We start from the raw sequence: 14544 nt of genomic DNA on the forward strand, positions 1-14544 counted from the left end.
AGAAAAAGGAACAAGCTTTAGACTATCCATCCTCTTCTTCCTTAATTTCACAGTCCATTTACAGTCATCCATATGTACAAAGCATCAGATCTCGGTCTTGGTGGTTGAGTTCCCACCAAAGAATGTTGATGCTTTAGTGAATCATCAACCCATTGAAGATTTTTTGACAAAAACCTGTTCGGAACAGCACCAACCTAAGCCATTACTAGTTTGAGCTCAACAATAGGACATAAAAAATTAACCCAGAAGTTGCAGATACAGAGGATGACATTGTCTGCCTGATTCGTCATCATCGAGGGCAAGGGCGTTTTGTTCTGCAGCTGATTTGCAATTTTGCCTCCGTATGCTTCCAATCTTGGGTCAAGTTGGTCCAGACCGATTTGGTTTGTTCTTGAACCGGGTCGGGTCAGTTCGGACCCAAATACAAGCCGGGTTGCAGCAACATTAAATATTGTAATAGAAAAGAGTAGCAAATAATTTATATTTCAAAAGTACCTGATAATTACTCATCCTATATAGCGATCATAATCTGTAATTCCATTTCAACCTAATTTGTTCTTGAAAAAACTTGATTTTTAGAAGAAAATATAATTTACAAAAAAAAAATCAAAATTAATTTACCAAGAGAGTGATGAGAGAGATTCCAAGATAACCCCCAAATTGCATCAATATGAAAAATAATTTCTCCATGTATATTTTGACTTGAAACAAATAGCCAAATTTTTTAAGACCGGAACAGAACGCTCCTCGAAAAAGCTTAGATGTTTTTTCTTCCCTACTTTATTTTTATTTTGGCCTAGTTTTCATGATTTTCTTGTTTCCTTTTTTCTAATTCATAACTTGTGATTGAGCGAGCCACCTTCCTCAAGTGAGTTATAGATGACCGCGTACTCTCTTATATACTCAATTGTTTTCTTGGACAATGCCTTATTACTTGGTTTTAGGGGATGCTCAAGAAATGAGATAAGAATTGTAGTGAAATAATTTACTAATAATAGTAAAATGATTTGAATTAAAATATTTTATGAAATTTTGAAAAAGAAGAGAGAAGAAATTGAATAAAAATATTATAAAATTAAAATATTATTAGAATATAACTTTTTAATATTATATTTACTTTAGGATTTGAAAAAATTAAATTATTTTTTATATTTTATTTGAAAATTCGGAAAAGTTGTAATGATTAATTTGAAAAAATTATAATGATTAGTTTGAATGTGTTTATGGTTGAATAATGTTTGAGAAGTAAATGAGATGAAAAACATTACCAAACATCCCTTACAAATCTATGAAAAATACTTTAACCACAAAAGAATTACATAAAAGTAAACCCACAAACAAATGAGGCACGTCATTTTTACTTGCAAAAAAAAAAAAAAACTCCTCCTAAGTCTATTTTATTTTGTCTTCCATACAGTAAGAAAAGGTTAAGGCCACAAAAACACAAACCCTTAAAACAAAATTGTTTCCCTAAGCTTGAACAAATACTATCTGGATCTTGCTATACATCAATCACTATTTATCCCTACGGCTACACCCCACATCTGACAATTTTTTTTTTTTTTTTACATAGGATGTGGGATGTGGGATAGTGACTGATCATGAGAAGAATTATTCAATATTGTAATCTCATCCTACTTCTATCCCATTATACTGATGCAGCCTTTCAACCTGTTAATCTTAGATTAAGACCAGGCTTCTGTTTTTAAATAAAAAGTCAACTGCAGAAGAAAAGCCACTGCCAAATTCCACCAGTTGTTGAACTAACCACTGCTAATATTCTACCCAATAACAATGCAAGCCTAAGCATTTTTTTTTTTTTTATAAGTAACAATGCAAGCCTAAGCTCAATGGATTGGAATTTGGTTCTGAAAATAAAAACACATTTTTCCACAGTTTGATCATAAGTTTACAAGAAAAGCACATACTTCAATTAACTACAGTTGATATCGTAAAAATCTATACAAGATTGGCTAATCCTGCACCCATTTAACAACTAAAATGCCCAAACATAGATGGTCCACAGAATAACTTACGAAACTGTACAATACTCAATGGCCGCAACTACTTCATCGTCTTAACTATCTACTCTCCCCAGCCGTGAATCAGGCTGATTCATTATCAACTGCTGGAGCATTGAAGTAAGCAGTTATTGCCTTCAACTTTCCATTTAAATGATTCTTCTCAACCTGAAACCATGGACACCAGCTTTAGCAAAAAAGTTACTAAAACCAAATGAAGAATAGGGCACACAATTGCCTCGTTTGTTTTCACATATGAGATGAGATGATATGAATTGAGATAAAAGTTAAAAATTGAATAAAATATTGTTAGAATATATTTTTTTAATATTATTATTGTTTTGGGATTTGAAAAAGTTGAATTGTTTATTTTATTTTGTATGAGAATTTGGAAAAATTGTAATGATGAGATCAGATGAGATGTGTTGTAAAAGCAAACAAGTTAATGTTTATAGCATGAGAAAGACATAATTCTTGAACTGAGAATATTAACAAACCAAACAACGAACACAAAGCCAAAATTTAATAGTATCCAATCTCTCAGAAAGAGTGGGGCCAGACTGTTAAAAGATGCAACAGTAAATTCTTTCATGATTTTACTGCACAATTGCTACTCAAACATTCATTGTCATCACAAGAGCTAAAGGAAAATGAGTTTCAACTTTTAAATTTATCATCAGGTTAATGCAAATTCGGCCCAATGATCATTATTTACACTAGCTGACGTCTACACTAGGAGGAAAGATTGCACTAGAGTCTAAGATAACCTTACAAGAGAAAAGCGCAGTGACTAATCTAAGTTGAGAGAAGTACCTCTACTGCCCATGGAGGATGAGCCGATAAACACAACTCTGCTAATTGGTTGATATCAACATTTCTTGGGAGAAACATAACAAGCCTGGAAGCAATTTTCTTTGCAGTGTTAAAGAGAGAATATCTGCATGAGTACATATTAGAGCAGCATGAAGTTAACAGCAGCCTTCATGTTAGTGTAATTCCGACTAAAAGAAAAAAAAAACTCACCCATCACGTGGCTTTAGCATTGTCTTGATATCATATGTCTTCACTTTAGCATAATCAGGTCCCCCCCAAGGAGGTGATAGAAAAACTGTGTCCGCCTGAAGTACCATGTCATGAGTGCTGAAAACAATTAGAATATTGCAACCATCTCAATCATATGCATGCATTATAGAGCATACAAGTAGATGTTTTGCATTTCAGAAGAGTATGACAAGTCCATTCCGATACCAATTGGTGGTATTAAAAGTTCATCACACAAAACAGCAGAACTGCTTCAAACTTAATAACCTGTAACATTATTATCTTAAAGGCTGCTCCTCAACGTCCTCTAAATTCGACCATTCCTTAGGCGCTAGTTCTTCACTTTTAAACTCCATTCCATCTATATGAAACCGTACAATTACATTTTTTTTTTGGGTGACGAAACCATTCCATAAACCACAGTAATGATAATCTAACTTCAAAACCACTCCTACCCAATGATACATAATAACTTATAAAAAAAAAAAAAAATACTTATCAAAAAATAACCATAGAACTGTCCTTGAGAATAAAAAATGGTATCCTAACTTATACCGTTATTTTCTCCAAATTAAAATTTATGGTTAAAAATAATGGAGAGAATAAACCAATCAAAACTCAGTATTTCAGCACTATAATATGTACACCATATTCTGGGGGATGAATCCTATAAATACAAGGGCATTTGGCTTCATATTTCGTCACTGTTATATGTACAACATATTCTATTTACTCATTTTCACTATTTTCACCAGATTTCTCAAACATATAATCGTTCTTAGTAATTAATACATTGCACTTTGTATTTTCATTAGCAAAAACAGTTTCTCCTTTTTTCATTTTGTATTTGTACTGTTTTTATTTTTAAGCTGTCTAGGCCATTGAATAAAAGTAAAATTTACGTAATGATATGCATTTCTGTCTTGAAAGTTTTGATCTTTTTCTTTTAATATTTTATATTTTCCAGGTATAAAAATTTAAACGATAAAAAAAATTTCAATCTCAAAGAGATAAAAAGAGCAAGATTTAAATTGTAAGGCATTCATGAATGAAGTTTGGGTTAAATTTAGTGGGGTTTGGTTCCTTTTACAGTTTGGCAATTTAAATTGCTACCTCAGCCAAAAAATTAACAGCAACCATGTAGAGAATAAATATTTTAGTATATTAAATCAAAGAGAACATCTGCACTATATCTCTCTTAGTTCCTTCAGAATTATTTTGTCATTTCCTTGTAATGCCTCAAAATTGTGACTATTCCATGATAGTTCATGCAGTTTTCATTTAAAAGTTAAGGGGCACCACAAACTCTTGATCAATTAGGAGAAAACACTCCCCATAGGGCAAAACTGATAACATCATTAACATGGGGGGTCAGGAGGGCAATCCCCCATGCAACTTCCACAAAAAACATCAGACACTGTTAAAGGTCGGAAAATTACATTTTGATTTGCATGTTCGATTAAGATCAGAGTGTCAAAATTGATGAAAAATAGCACATGTAGCAATCTTTTTTTTTTTATTGGCACCAGCTATCTGAGAACAAAGTTCTGACTAATCCAGGGGTGCACAAGCCCTAGGCAAGGAGTTTCCTGCAAGGGTAAGTTCCCTAGACCTGGAGGGAGCATACCACCAAGACCAAGGTCATTACCACTTGAGCTAACCCCTAGTAATTTTAACGGTCAGATCTTAACCAAGCATGCAAATTGCCATATTTTAGTACTTCAGAGTGTCAATTGCCAGCTTTGGTAGTTAGTTTGGGGTGCAAATTGAAAAATGGTGGTAGTTCACTGGTGCAAAATAGTATATCCCCTAAATGTTAATATATTAAAAGCTTTAATACCTTTAACTTTGGTGCCAAACTGAAAAAGTCACCCTTTATGAAATCTATGTGGTCGTTAACTCCATAGATAGCAGCATTATGATGTGCATAATCAATCTTCTTTTCGTCAATATCAACTGCAGTTACATGTTTGCTCCTGAAAAATGATAAATAAGAGTAAGCATAAATAAATGTTTTTAAAATGCAAAGCAGAAGATAAGAAAATATGTGCCATGAATTTCCACCCTATCCCCGTTCGTATAATGAATAAAACTATAGGAAATATGAAACCTGAATCCATCCAGGGTAAATAGATAAATATCCACAGGTACTTGCAATCAGTAACCTGGGTAAAGATCAAACAGTATAGTTTCAAACTTCAACAGGAACCCCGGGTTAAAAAAATAAGTATAATAATCATTCCACATCTAAGAAAGACGTCATGTTTTATTTTTTCATTTATTTGTCAGCATCACTTCTATCCACTTGAAACAATTGGTGGGCCCTTCAACCAGAGTAAATGATGGCAACACAATTGCTGGTTCAGTACTCTTCAATGGCTGTCTTCAATTGGAAGTGGAGTTTACATGCCCAGTTGTATGCTTTTAAAAAAGTTGGTGCAAACAAACTGCATTGGAGCGAATCCAAGTGAGGACTGTTTGAAATTCAGTCATTTCATAATGCATTAGTCCCCTACAATAACATCTCCTTCCCATGGAGGACCATTTGAAGGAGTAAGGCTCCCTTGAGAGCAGCTTTCTTTGTCTGGATGGTTGTACTGGGACAGATCCTTAACCCAATTTGAGGAAATGACATTTTGTGGTCATTTAATGGTGTTATATGTGCAAGTAGAATGGGGAACCAGAGGATCATCTCATACTTCACTGCAAGGTAGCCAGCCCTTTGTGGCAAACAGTGCTTTAGCCCATTTGGGCTAATATGATGCCTAAATGGGTTGGGGATCTGTCAGCATTTGGTGTTGGAAAGGGCGGTTTGAAAGTCCGCAAAAGCCGTTGCAGCAAGAAAACGAATGCAAATGATAGAATTGATATATTAGCGTGGAACACCCAAGGCTTTATTCTTTGATTCACTTTACCATTGGATGGCAGCCCACCCATGTCTTCCTAACTTTAGTTTCCAGAATTCTTTTGATCTCTTTTCCCTCTCTCATTAGGTGAGTTTGAACTTGAAGTATACTCCCTGTGTATCTTACCACTGCTAAAATGCCAGGACTATCATTAGATGTACACATCTTTGAGGGTAATGAACATTATAATATTGATCTCACAGGCAGTGGAGCCTCCCCTGCTGTTCAGCTGCAGTTTTGAACCTAAATTTTAATTTTATTGTTCACTAAGGTCAAAATCCAATCCAAATTAAGCAGGATGCATATGCAGGTACTGCAGTGGAAGTCGATTCAGATCTCAATTCAATCCTAAGTTTCGACTTATGACCGGTTCATCAGTCCTATTTATGATCCCAATTTTACACCTTTTGCCACACCCAAAGTCTTGGAAATTTAGATTTAGATATCAATTAAGGAAAAAATTTATTATCGTTGACATGTGATTAGGAAATTCGAGGGGAGGTCAAGATTGTTTGATGACAACACCAGATGGAGAATTCATTGACAAATTTCATCATAAAAGATTCAAAAGTAAGAAATTACAAAGTGGAGTCAGAATAATACTAACCTTAGAGCAAATTGTATAGCATTCCCGCCAACCCCGGTAAAACAGTCAACTACGATGCCGCTGCCACAACGGGATGCATGATGTCTAGCTATAGACTCTGGAGTGACAGAAAACCATCCCTCTTCATCCATTTTTATACCATTATCAAATTTAGAGAAGAGCAGGTATCTCTGGCACCAGTATTTGCTAATATTAGCAGAACATTCTCTGAGAATTCCTTCAAACTCAAGTTCTGCAGTATGCAAATGGTTTACCACAATTTAACCAGTGTAATGACATTTCAGAGTATCAGAAACTATTGCAGGCAGTAACGGCACAACACAGTTAATTATCTGGGCAAAAAGAATAGGATACTAAACATAAAAATAAAAAATAAAAAGCATAAGCGTACCCTCTATTTTGGTAGGTTTGGCTATGAGCAAGTGTCCAACCCATCTTTAATTAGTTTGACCAAAAAACATCATCTACATTATGATATGGAATTAACTCTTTATTTATTTTTTAAAAAAAGGAAATATATTTTGCTTTCTGAAACTCTCTCGATCAACTTTAAGTTTTTACACCTAAGATAGACTTGAATCGAGAGAAAGTTCTGTTTTTTTCTCTCATTTCTAGAATAACTTGTTGCTGCAGTCCTTCAAGTTATAATGGATATCAGAGGATAATAAATTATCTCTATAGCCCTCATCACTTCCATGCATCAGTTCACACTGCAAATCAAAAGGCTTCGATTGTTGTGTAAAAAAAAAAACACATGTTCATATTAAATTGAGTTGCAATAGTAAAATTGTAAATTTCTCTTTCTTGCTTCAAATATTAAAGTAGAGTGATCAAGATCATTAGAATCTACATGTACATTCTGGTCAAGATGTCTGAGTTCTCTCTTCTTTTTTTTTTTTTTGCCATTGAGATTAAAAGTATTAAGGTTAAAAGTAACACAATCAACATTAGGTGGAATAACACAAAATCATGCCAATCCAAGGGTGAATTTGACAAAAGAAAAGAACAATATGAAAAGGATGATTCGCCCCCGCCTACAACATTTCTTCATAAAGAAAAATTAAAATTTGAAAATTGACAAACAAATACAGGGAGCAAAGGGTGCCAGCTAGCTTGGTGAAGTATCATGGTCTCGTACAAAAGACAAAGTAAACGCCTTCACCAGAAATGTTCTGTTTAAGAAATGGGAGAGGGCTACCTTCCCTTTGTAGGTCATAGGACCAAGCAACCTCAACAGAACCATAGAGAGAGAGAGAGGGAGTTAAGTCACGAACCTTCATTGTCATTGGAGGATGTTCTCTGTCTTTGTGTTCTTCTCACTTTCTTTTTTTGTTTTTTCCTAATATGGTCACGACAGGTATCTATCTTATCTGTTAATGTATCCACATTTCCCAAAGTTATATCACTACACTCAGAAACTGCCTCAGTATGTGTCTTGGTCAACCTGCAATAAAGACAAGATGTCAGAGGCCCAAGTGGACCTCTTTTTAAATAAAGGCCGAATCAGACACAAACTTATTTTGATGATTTAACACAATAATAATACACTTTTATATTCTACCTGCTGGTATCTAGAACTTGAGAGGCTTCATCATCTTCATAACTTGCATCGCAAGAGATGATTTTACTAGGTCTATCAAGAAGAGCAACATAATCGAGTTCATTGGGTCTATCAGCATATGTCTGTTGCAACTCACAACTGCAGACCTCATCATTAACTGGTGGCTTGATTTTAATTCCTGAACTGCAACTAAAATTGGATAAAATCCAAGTTCAGGGTCATCTAAAATGGAACTTCATAAAAACATAAATATAAAAATGATCAAAGTAGGAAAACAGGCAGCCAGGTACATACAAACAAAGGGAAGACAGACTACCTGTTAGTCTCTGGTATCAAGCAAAATGTTCTTTCATTAGTGCAACTTATATTGATCTCAAAAATTGCATCTGCATGCTCAAGACTGCTCGCTGAAGTTACAGCCACACCAGACAAAGAGTTGTCTGCACCAAGTTCGATCCCAACTGAGAGCTCATCAGGTGGCCAATTCCCAAGTTTATCATTATTCTTGTGTTCGTGAGACGACTCAACTCTAGTTTGCAAATTATACACATGACTTGCGTCTTCAGCAGGGCTAACATCCAGTTTTGTTACCTCGGCAGTCACTTCATTCGACTCATTATTAACGTCACCATATGCCAAATATTCCAGGCCCTCAGGCGGGTGCCATGTAGAAGCATGTGTTTTGATATTGTAAAAATAGTTTCTATTGTACAAAGTGTCCCAATACACCATCCAGTAACCATGATCATCATTGCAGTTCAAGCTATCAGTTCCATCCTCCTCTAGCATTTTTGGAACAGGAGTACATGCAAATGAATCAGGAAGATATGGTTGCCCATTGCTGTTATTGTTTGAATCATCCACTTTTTCTTTATCATGGTAAGCAGCCGATAACCTTTCTATATATTCATAATCCAGTAATCTTCCATTATATTCTTTCTTATCGTTGTCAAAGCTAGCATCTGTCAAATAGCTCCCCCTAGAAAGTACCTTATCCAAGTTAATCAAATTAGCTGAATTTTTCATGTCATCCTTGAACAGTATAGAACTGGGTACAGAGCCACAATCCAAGCCATCATCGGGCAAAATGTTGGATATTCCCTCAAAAACTTGTTCCTTATCATTGTCACAAGTGATCCTAGTTGAACTTGCTGAATTATCTCCTTCATCAGAGGGCCAATGGGATATTTTGACATCCACTGCAACATCATAATTAGATGATTCACTTTGCCCCAGCATTGTCATGGAACATAAAGAACTGCTTGTATTATCATGAAAAATAGTAGGAGATACAATCTCCCCCTCACTCACTTTGCATATTTCAATTGCTCCATCCACAATATTTGTATGACTGTTTGACTGCTTCATGCGTGTACCCTTTCTTTTGCCTTTACCCATTCCTGTCTTCTTTCACATAAAACAAAAAATAGGTTCATTATCACAAACAGGAATAATAGCAGCAAGAATTATAGAGAAAAGCGTGAAAGTGCAAAGTAAGAGTGATGAGGGCAGCCTCCAACAACTCCTGGATTGACCACGAGCAAGTCCTTTTGCTTCATTTTGATACTCAAAATGTTAGTGACATGGATATAGTAATCTGATTAGGAATCTAAAAGCCGAAATAGCTTTTGAATTCTTTTGGTATAAAATATTTTTTTTTTATAAGTAAAAATATTATATATATATATCAAAAGGAGTAACCAAGTACACTGAATGTATACAAGAGAACACCTTGTCCATAATAGAAAACCCCTAATAACCCAAAATACACCAAACCCAACCACAACCCCAACCGCTTGCTTCACGTAGAACTAAAACTCTACCCAAAAACCCCCCCCCCACCCCAACCCTTGTTTTCCCGTCTTCACAATGCCCTCCCTTTGGACTTCCCTCTAGATGAGCTATCACCCTTAGCATCGTAGTTAATTCCCGAAAAAAGACGCTATAACTCCCTACTTTTCTTGAAACTTGATTTGGTTTCAAGCGCATGGCTTGCCTCGATCGCAGTAATTAGTTCTTTAAATTGGTCTTCACATCCTCCATGTGAAATTCCCATGAACTGCTGAATCTCATTAACTTTAAGCAGAATCCAATCTGCTATTGGAGGAAGAGAGACCAGGGGATCCACAAGGCATTCCTTTACACAAGGCACCAACGCCAAATCCATATTCAAATCATGTACCACCTCAGCAACTCCATTGGTTCTCTCCAATGGTATGACATCAAGTCCCTTCACCTCTAGTGACCCTTTATGTGCAACTTCAGCGGGTCCCTTCACCAATGGTATGACACCATTTTCCTTCAACTCCGACGAGGGAGCCATAGTTTCTTCGAATACAAAAGTCACTTGAGGCGAATGACATTCCATTGCAGATGTCTCTAAGCCGATAGTCGACGTAGAACCCACTTCAAATAACCCAGACTTCCTTTTGACCCGCCATACTCTTCTAGATCTGGGTATAGGAATAGGGCCGGATCTGATTTTTCATTTTCCTTTATCTGAGTTTAAAGGATTCGGGCCTATCTTAGTCTTGTTCCTTACAACCCTGTTGCCTCCAGTTGAAAGCAGGTCTATTTTTGTAGACAAAAAAGCTATCGCTACCTTCAATTCAATAAGTTGGGTTTCCATCTCCTTGAAGGAATTATGCATCGCAACAAGCTGGATCTGATTATCAATCCCCTCACTATGAACCCCCGAAGCATGACCGGTCTTCAAAGCTACCGCATATGATCGCCTCGCCACTATGGATGTACTTGGGTCTTTATGATTCACCTCCAAGTTGATGTTCTCATTCTTCTTTTGGATTTCCTTCTTTGACCCATCAGCAAAAAGCATATCCGCAGCTCTGCGCAATTCCATAGCAAATTTCTCCCAACCCAGACCTTCATACCCTTCGGGAATGACTACAACACTCCGCCGGCCTCCTCCACCATATTCGGTGACCATTAGAAACCTACCTTGTTGGAGCATCATTGAGCCATGAATGTTCTGTTTCCTTTGCACAAGTGTTTTCTGAAATCCAAATTTCTCCTTGCTTGTAATATTGCTTCCACCGTATCCATCAGCCATTCTATACCATTACGATCCATCACTACAAATCTCCAAACCCTTCTACTCCTCTCCGCGATTTTTAAGGAAGACCTCCATGTTTCTGGCAAAAGCTCGAAAGCCTTCAATTCCACCCAAAAGTGCACCATCTGACCCATCCTAACATCAAACCTATGACTTTAGCTGCAGGGGCAAATGTCTTCATTCTGTCAAGAATGCACGAAAGAGGAACATAAGCCCCTACCTGAGTTAAAGAAGAAAACAGAGTTGCCGAATGATGACCGATGCCGGAGGCCCTCAATGTGGTCGCCAGAGTCCGTCGAAACAATCTGTCGAAACAGTCCTTCGAAAACAGCAGAAAACTCCCAGTCGCCAGAGAATGACCGATGTCGGAGGCCCCACAACTAAGTCACTTGGGTCTGTCGTTCAGGTCTGTGGCAGTGTCAAAGAGCATGGCGACAATTTGACACCTCTAACGAAGAAGAAAAGTGAAAGAGCCAGATCACCGGCAAGGACTGATGCCAGACGGCCCGCAGCGAGGACGCTTGGGCGGGGTGTGTGTCTCCGTCGATCGTGGGTGGTGGTGGGGGTGGGTGGTGGGGTGGGGGTGGCGGCGGGATAGGTGGGTTAGGGTTTCTCTCGGCTCACTGTTCACTCACGGGTCTTCGATACTTTGATTGATCCTCAAAACTTGGTATAAAATATGAAATGCAACTATCGTCGCTCTACCATTAGCCAAATCTTTATCACCTCTTTGGCTAGGGGGCAAAGAGGGCATCGATTGTAATAGGCATTGACTACTAAAACATAGAGGGAACCTACCTCTTTGTTTGTGTGGAAGGAAAGAGGAAGCCCCAATGCATTCATCTGTTCGGTGAGCTCCATTTCTTCAGGTAAAGGGCTATAATCTGAACAAGCAACAACAAAAATAAACAGGAAAAAGGAATTTAATTCAACATGAACATTTAGTACAGAAATAATTCAAAATTAAAAGAAAAAATGCGAGAGAGAGAGAGAGATGTACTTGCCTCTGGTTGAAGAAAGAATATTTGAGCCATTATCATCCTTATCGTCTTCAGCTGATTTCTGCTCATTCAATGAAAAGCAATATAATTTAAATTATAAAAACGAAAAAAATACTATAAATTCAAAAGACGTGTGGTTCTAACTTCAAACCAGATATTCCAAGTGCAGTAAAACACAATCGGAGACGGAATAAAGAAAACAGATACTTACAGAGCGTCCGGAGAAGGATGAACATTCAGGTGTCTCGGCCGAACCATCGTCCCTGCAAAAACAAACAAAAAAATGAACAAGAGTGTGAAATTCCACATCCGAAGTCTATTATGATTTTTAACATAAAACAGAGAGAGAGAGAGACCAAAGGTAGACATGGGTGAGCTTGAAGAGAGAGCCGAGAGCTCTGATGGCAGAGCCTTGGGGTTGGGGTTCGACGACGCCCATTTGTTTTGGACTGAAAAATCTTTGAAACAGACTTGACTAGAGTTGATCAGATTACAGCGACACCTTTTATACCCTATGCACTCGCTCCTGTTTTCTTGCGACTGTGACCTTTAAAACACAACCATTCTCTTTGCTTTGCTAAAACGGCCAACCACAACGTTGTTGAGCTAATTTTGTTTCCGGAAAAATTCGATCGAAGCCGGGGGTATCTACTAGACTACTACTACATGGGATGCGTGTCGCAGGCTTTTATAGTCAAAAGGCAAAAGCTACTCTTTATGGGCTACTGCCTTTTTTTTTTTTTTTTTTTTTTCTCTTAATAATTAAGTATTTTTTAATAATATTATAAATTTTTTAAAAAAAATATATTTAAAAATATTAAAAAAATACATGTAAAAAAATAAATAAATTAGCAAGAGCCTCCGGTGGTGGTTTTAGAACCACTTTGATTAAAGAAAAATAATACATGCAACCGAGAGAGGCAACCGCGTGGGAACCGTTGCCCCCGTGGAAAATGAAACAGAGCCCTTTTTTCTTTCTTCCGTGTTTTTACTTTTCTGCATTTTCAACTTTCGCATTTACATTGTTGTAAGTCTCATCTTTTCTCAATAACTTTATTGACACTCACTGGTTCCGGCTTCCTTCACAGAGTCAATGTATCCTTCACTCGCCCATTCTCCATTTTTAATGATAAATTTGGTTTAATCCTCAACGTCGACGGCTTTTCCCCACCATCATTGTTATTGAACAAATTCGGTTTCTTCATGATAACGTTGGCTTGGTTTTCTGTATCTTTGGTGTCTCATCATCAGCTTTCAGAGTGAATCCTTTCTTGGGCACACGTCGAACCAAGTTCAAACCATCCAACGAACTTGATGACTTCACTTCCTTCGACCTATCAAAAAGAACCTCCTTTGTTTCCACAAACTTACATTTTCTCTTGTAAAAGTTTTTTCAATTTCAAGATACAAAGCATCTGGGTTCGCTTTTATACCCGTTATCGAAAAAGTTTTTCTCAATTTAAAGTTCTCGCCGAGCAAGTGACCAAACTTGAGCTCCATCTAATCCCATTGGTTGAGCTAGGGAGGATCTCCATCTTTAGAAGCGAAAACAATGAATCTATTACCTTATTGTTCTTCTTCCTTGAGTGCATGAGAACAACAAATGAGGGCAAGTTTAGCTTGTGAAGAAGGAGCTGGTGTTGGCGACGTTGCCTGCACAACTAAGAGAAATTAGACTGCCCATTTTGTCATCAGAGTTTGGGGATTGCGTGAGAGAATTAGAATGGTTCAGGAGGGGGTGCCTTCCACGAAATTTCCCTTCGTTTTTCTCATGTTTCAGTCGATTTTTTTTTTTATATATCTCGACTGACGTGATCAGCCGATTCCCCGGGGTTCTCCACCCTGGTTGCATGTAGCAAAGTTGCTAGTTAAAATACACAACCGACATGCTTTATCCAATCATTCCAATTTTCTCCTCATTTTTATTAATGAGTACTACCGCATCCACAAATGAATTACACAAAATAATTCTATAAACTGACATTTCATCTTATATATTAGATTTATTTTATAATAAAAATAACTTTACAATTTGACGAAGCACATCAAACTTCATTTTTTAATTTTGTAAAACAACTAAGCAATTTAAAAAATAAAAGATTTACTATTTCAATTTTTATTTGGTCTATTAAAACTATAAATGAATCAGTCTGTTCGAGAGCTCGTCCAACACTTGTTTAGTTAAACTCGAATCAAACTTGATTCGTGAGAAAAAACCTCAATTGTAAAAATAAATACTCGTTCGATTAGTAAATGATACATATCTAATTAAATTTGACTCGACTCAACTCGATTTAACTCGACTAAGATTAGTTAAGATTCGCTTATTTTTGC

General features: G+C 36.8%; 1 protein-coding gene across 7 annotated transcripts; it reads right to left on the reverse strand.

The window, feature by feature from the left end:
- Positions 1 to 1912: 1912 nt before the first annotated feature.
- On the reverse strand, positions 1913 to 12849 carry LOC108979557. Of its 7 annotated transcripts, none has more exons than XM_035686106.1 (12): positions 12567 to 12849; positions 12422 to 12473; positions 12214 to 12271; positions 12008 to 12093; positions 8453 to 9540; positions 8137 to 8325; positions 7850 to 8019; positions 6576 to 6807; positions 4903 to 5038; positions 3045 to 3139; positions 2835 to 2958; positions 1913 to 2189 (listed from the first exon to the last, which is right to left on the reverse strand). In XM_035686106.1, exons 1-12 carry the CDS (start codon positions 12647 to 12649, stop codon positions 2106 to 2108), a joined length of 2397 nt encoding a protein of 798 aa, XP_035541999.1. In that variant the 5' UTR covers positions 12650 to 12849; the 3' UTR covers positions 1913 to 2105. The 7 variants fall into 7 exon arrangements, with proteins under 7 accessions (XP_035541999.1, XP_018805804.1, XP_035541997.1 ...); XM_018950259.2 differs by having other exon boundaries at positions 7850 to 8058; XM_035686104.1 differs by having other exon boundaries at positions 8453 to 9543.
- Between the last annotated feature and the right edge of the window lie 1695 nt (positions 12850 to 14544).

This window comes from Juglans regia, chromosome 15, assembly GCF_001411555.2.
Source record: "Juglans regia cultivar Chandler chromosome 15, Walnut 2.0, whole genome shotgun sequence".
In the NCBI taxonomy this organism is placed as follows: Eukaryota; Viridiplantae; Streptophyta; class Magnoliopsida; order Fagales; family Juglandaceae; genus Juglans; species Juglans regia.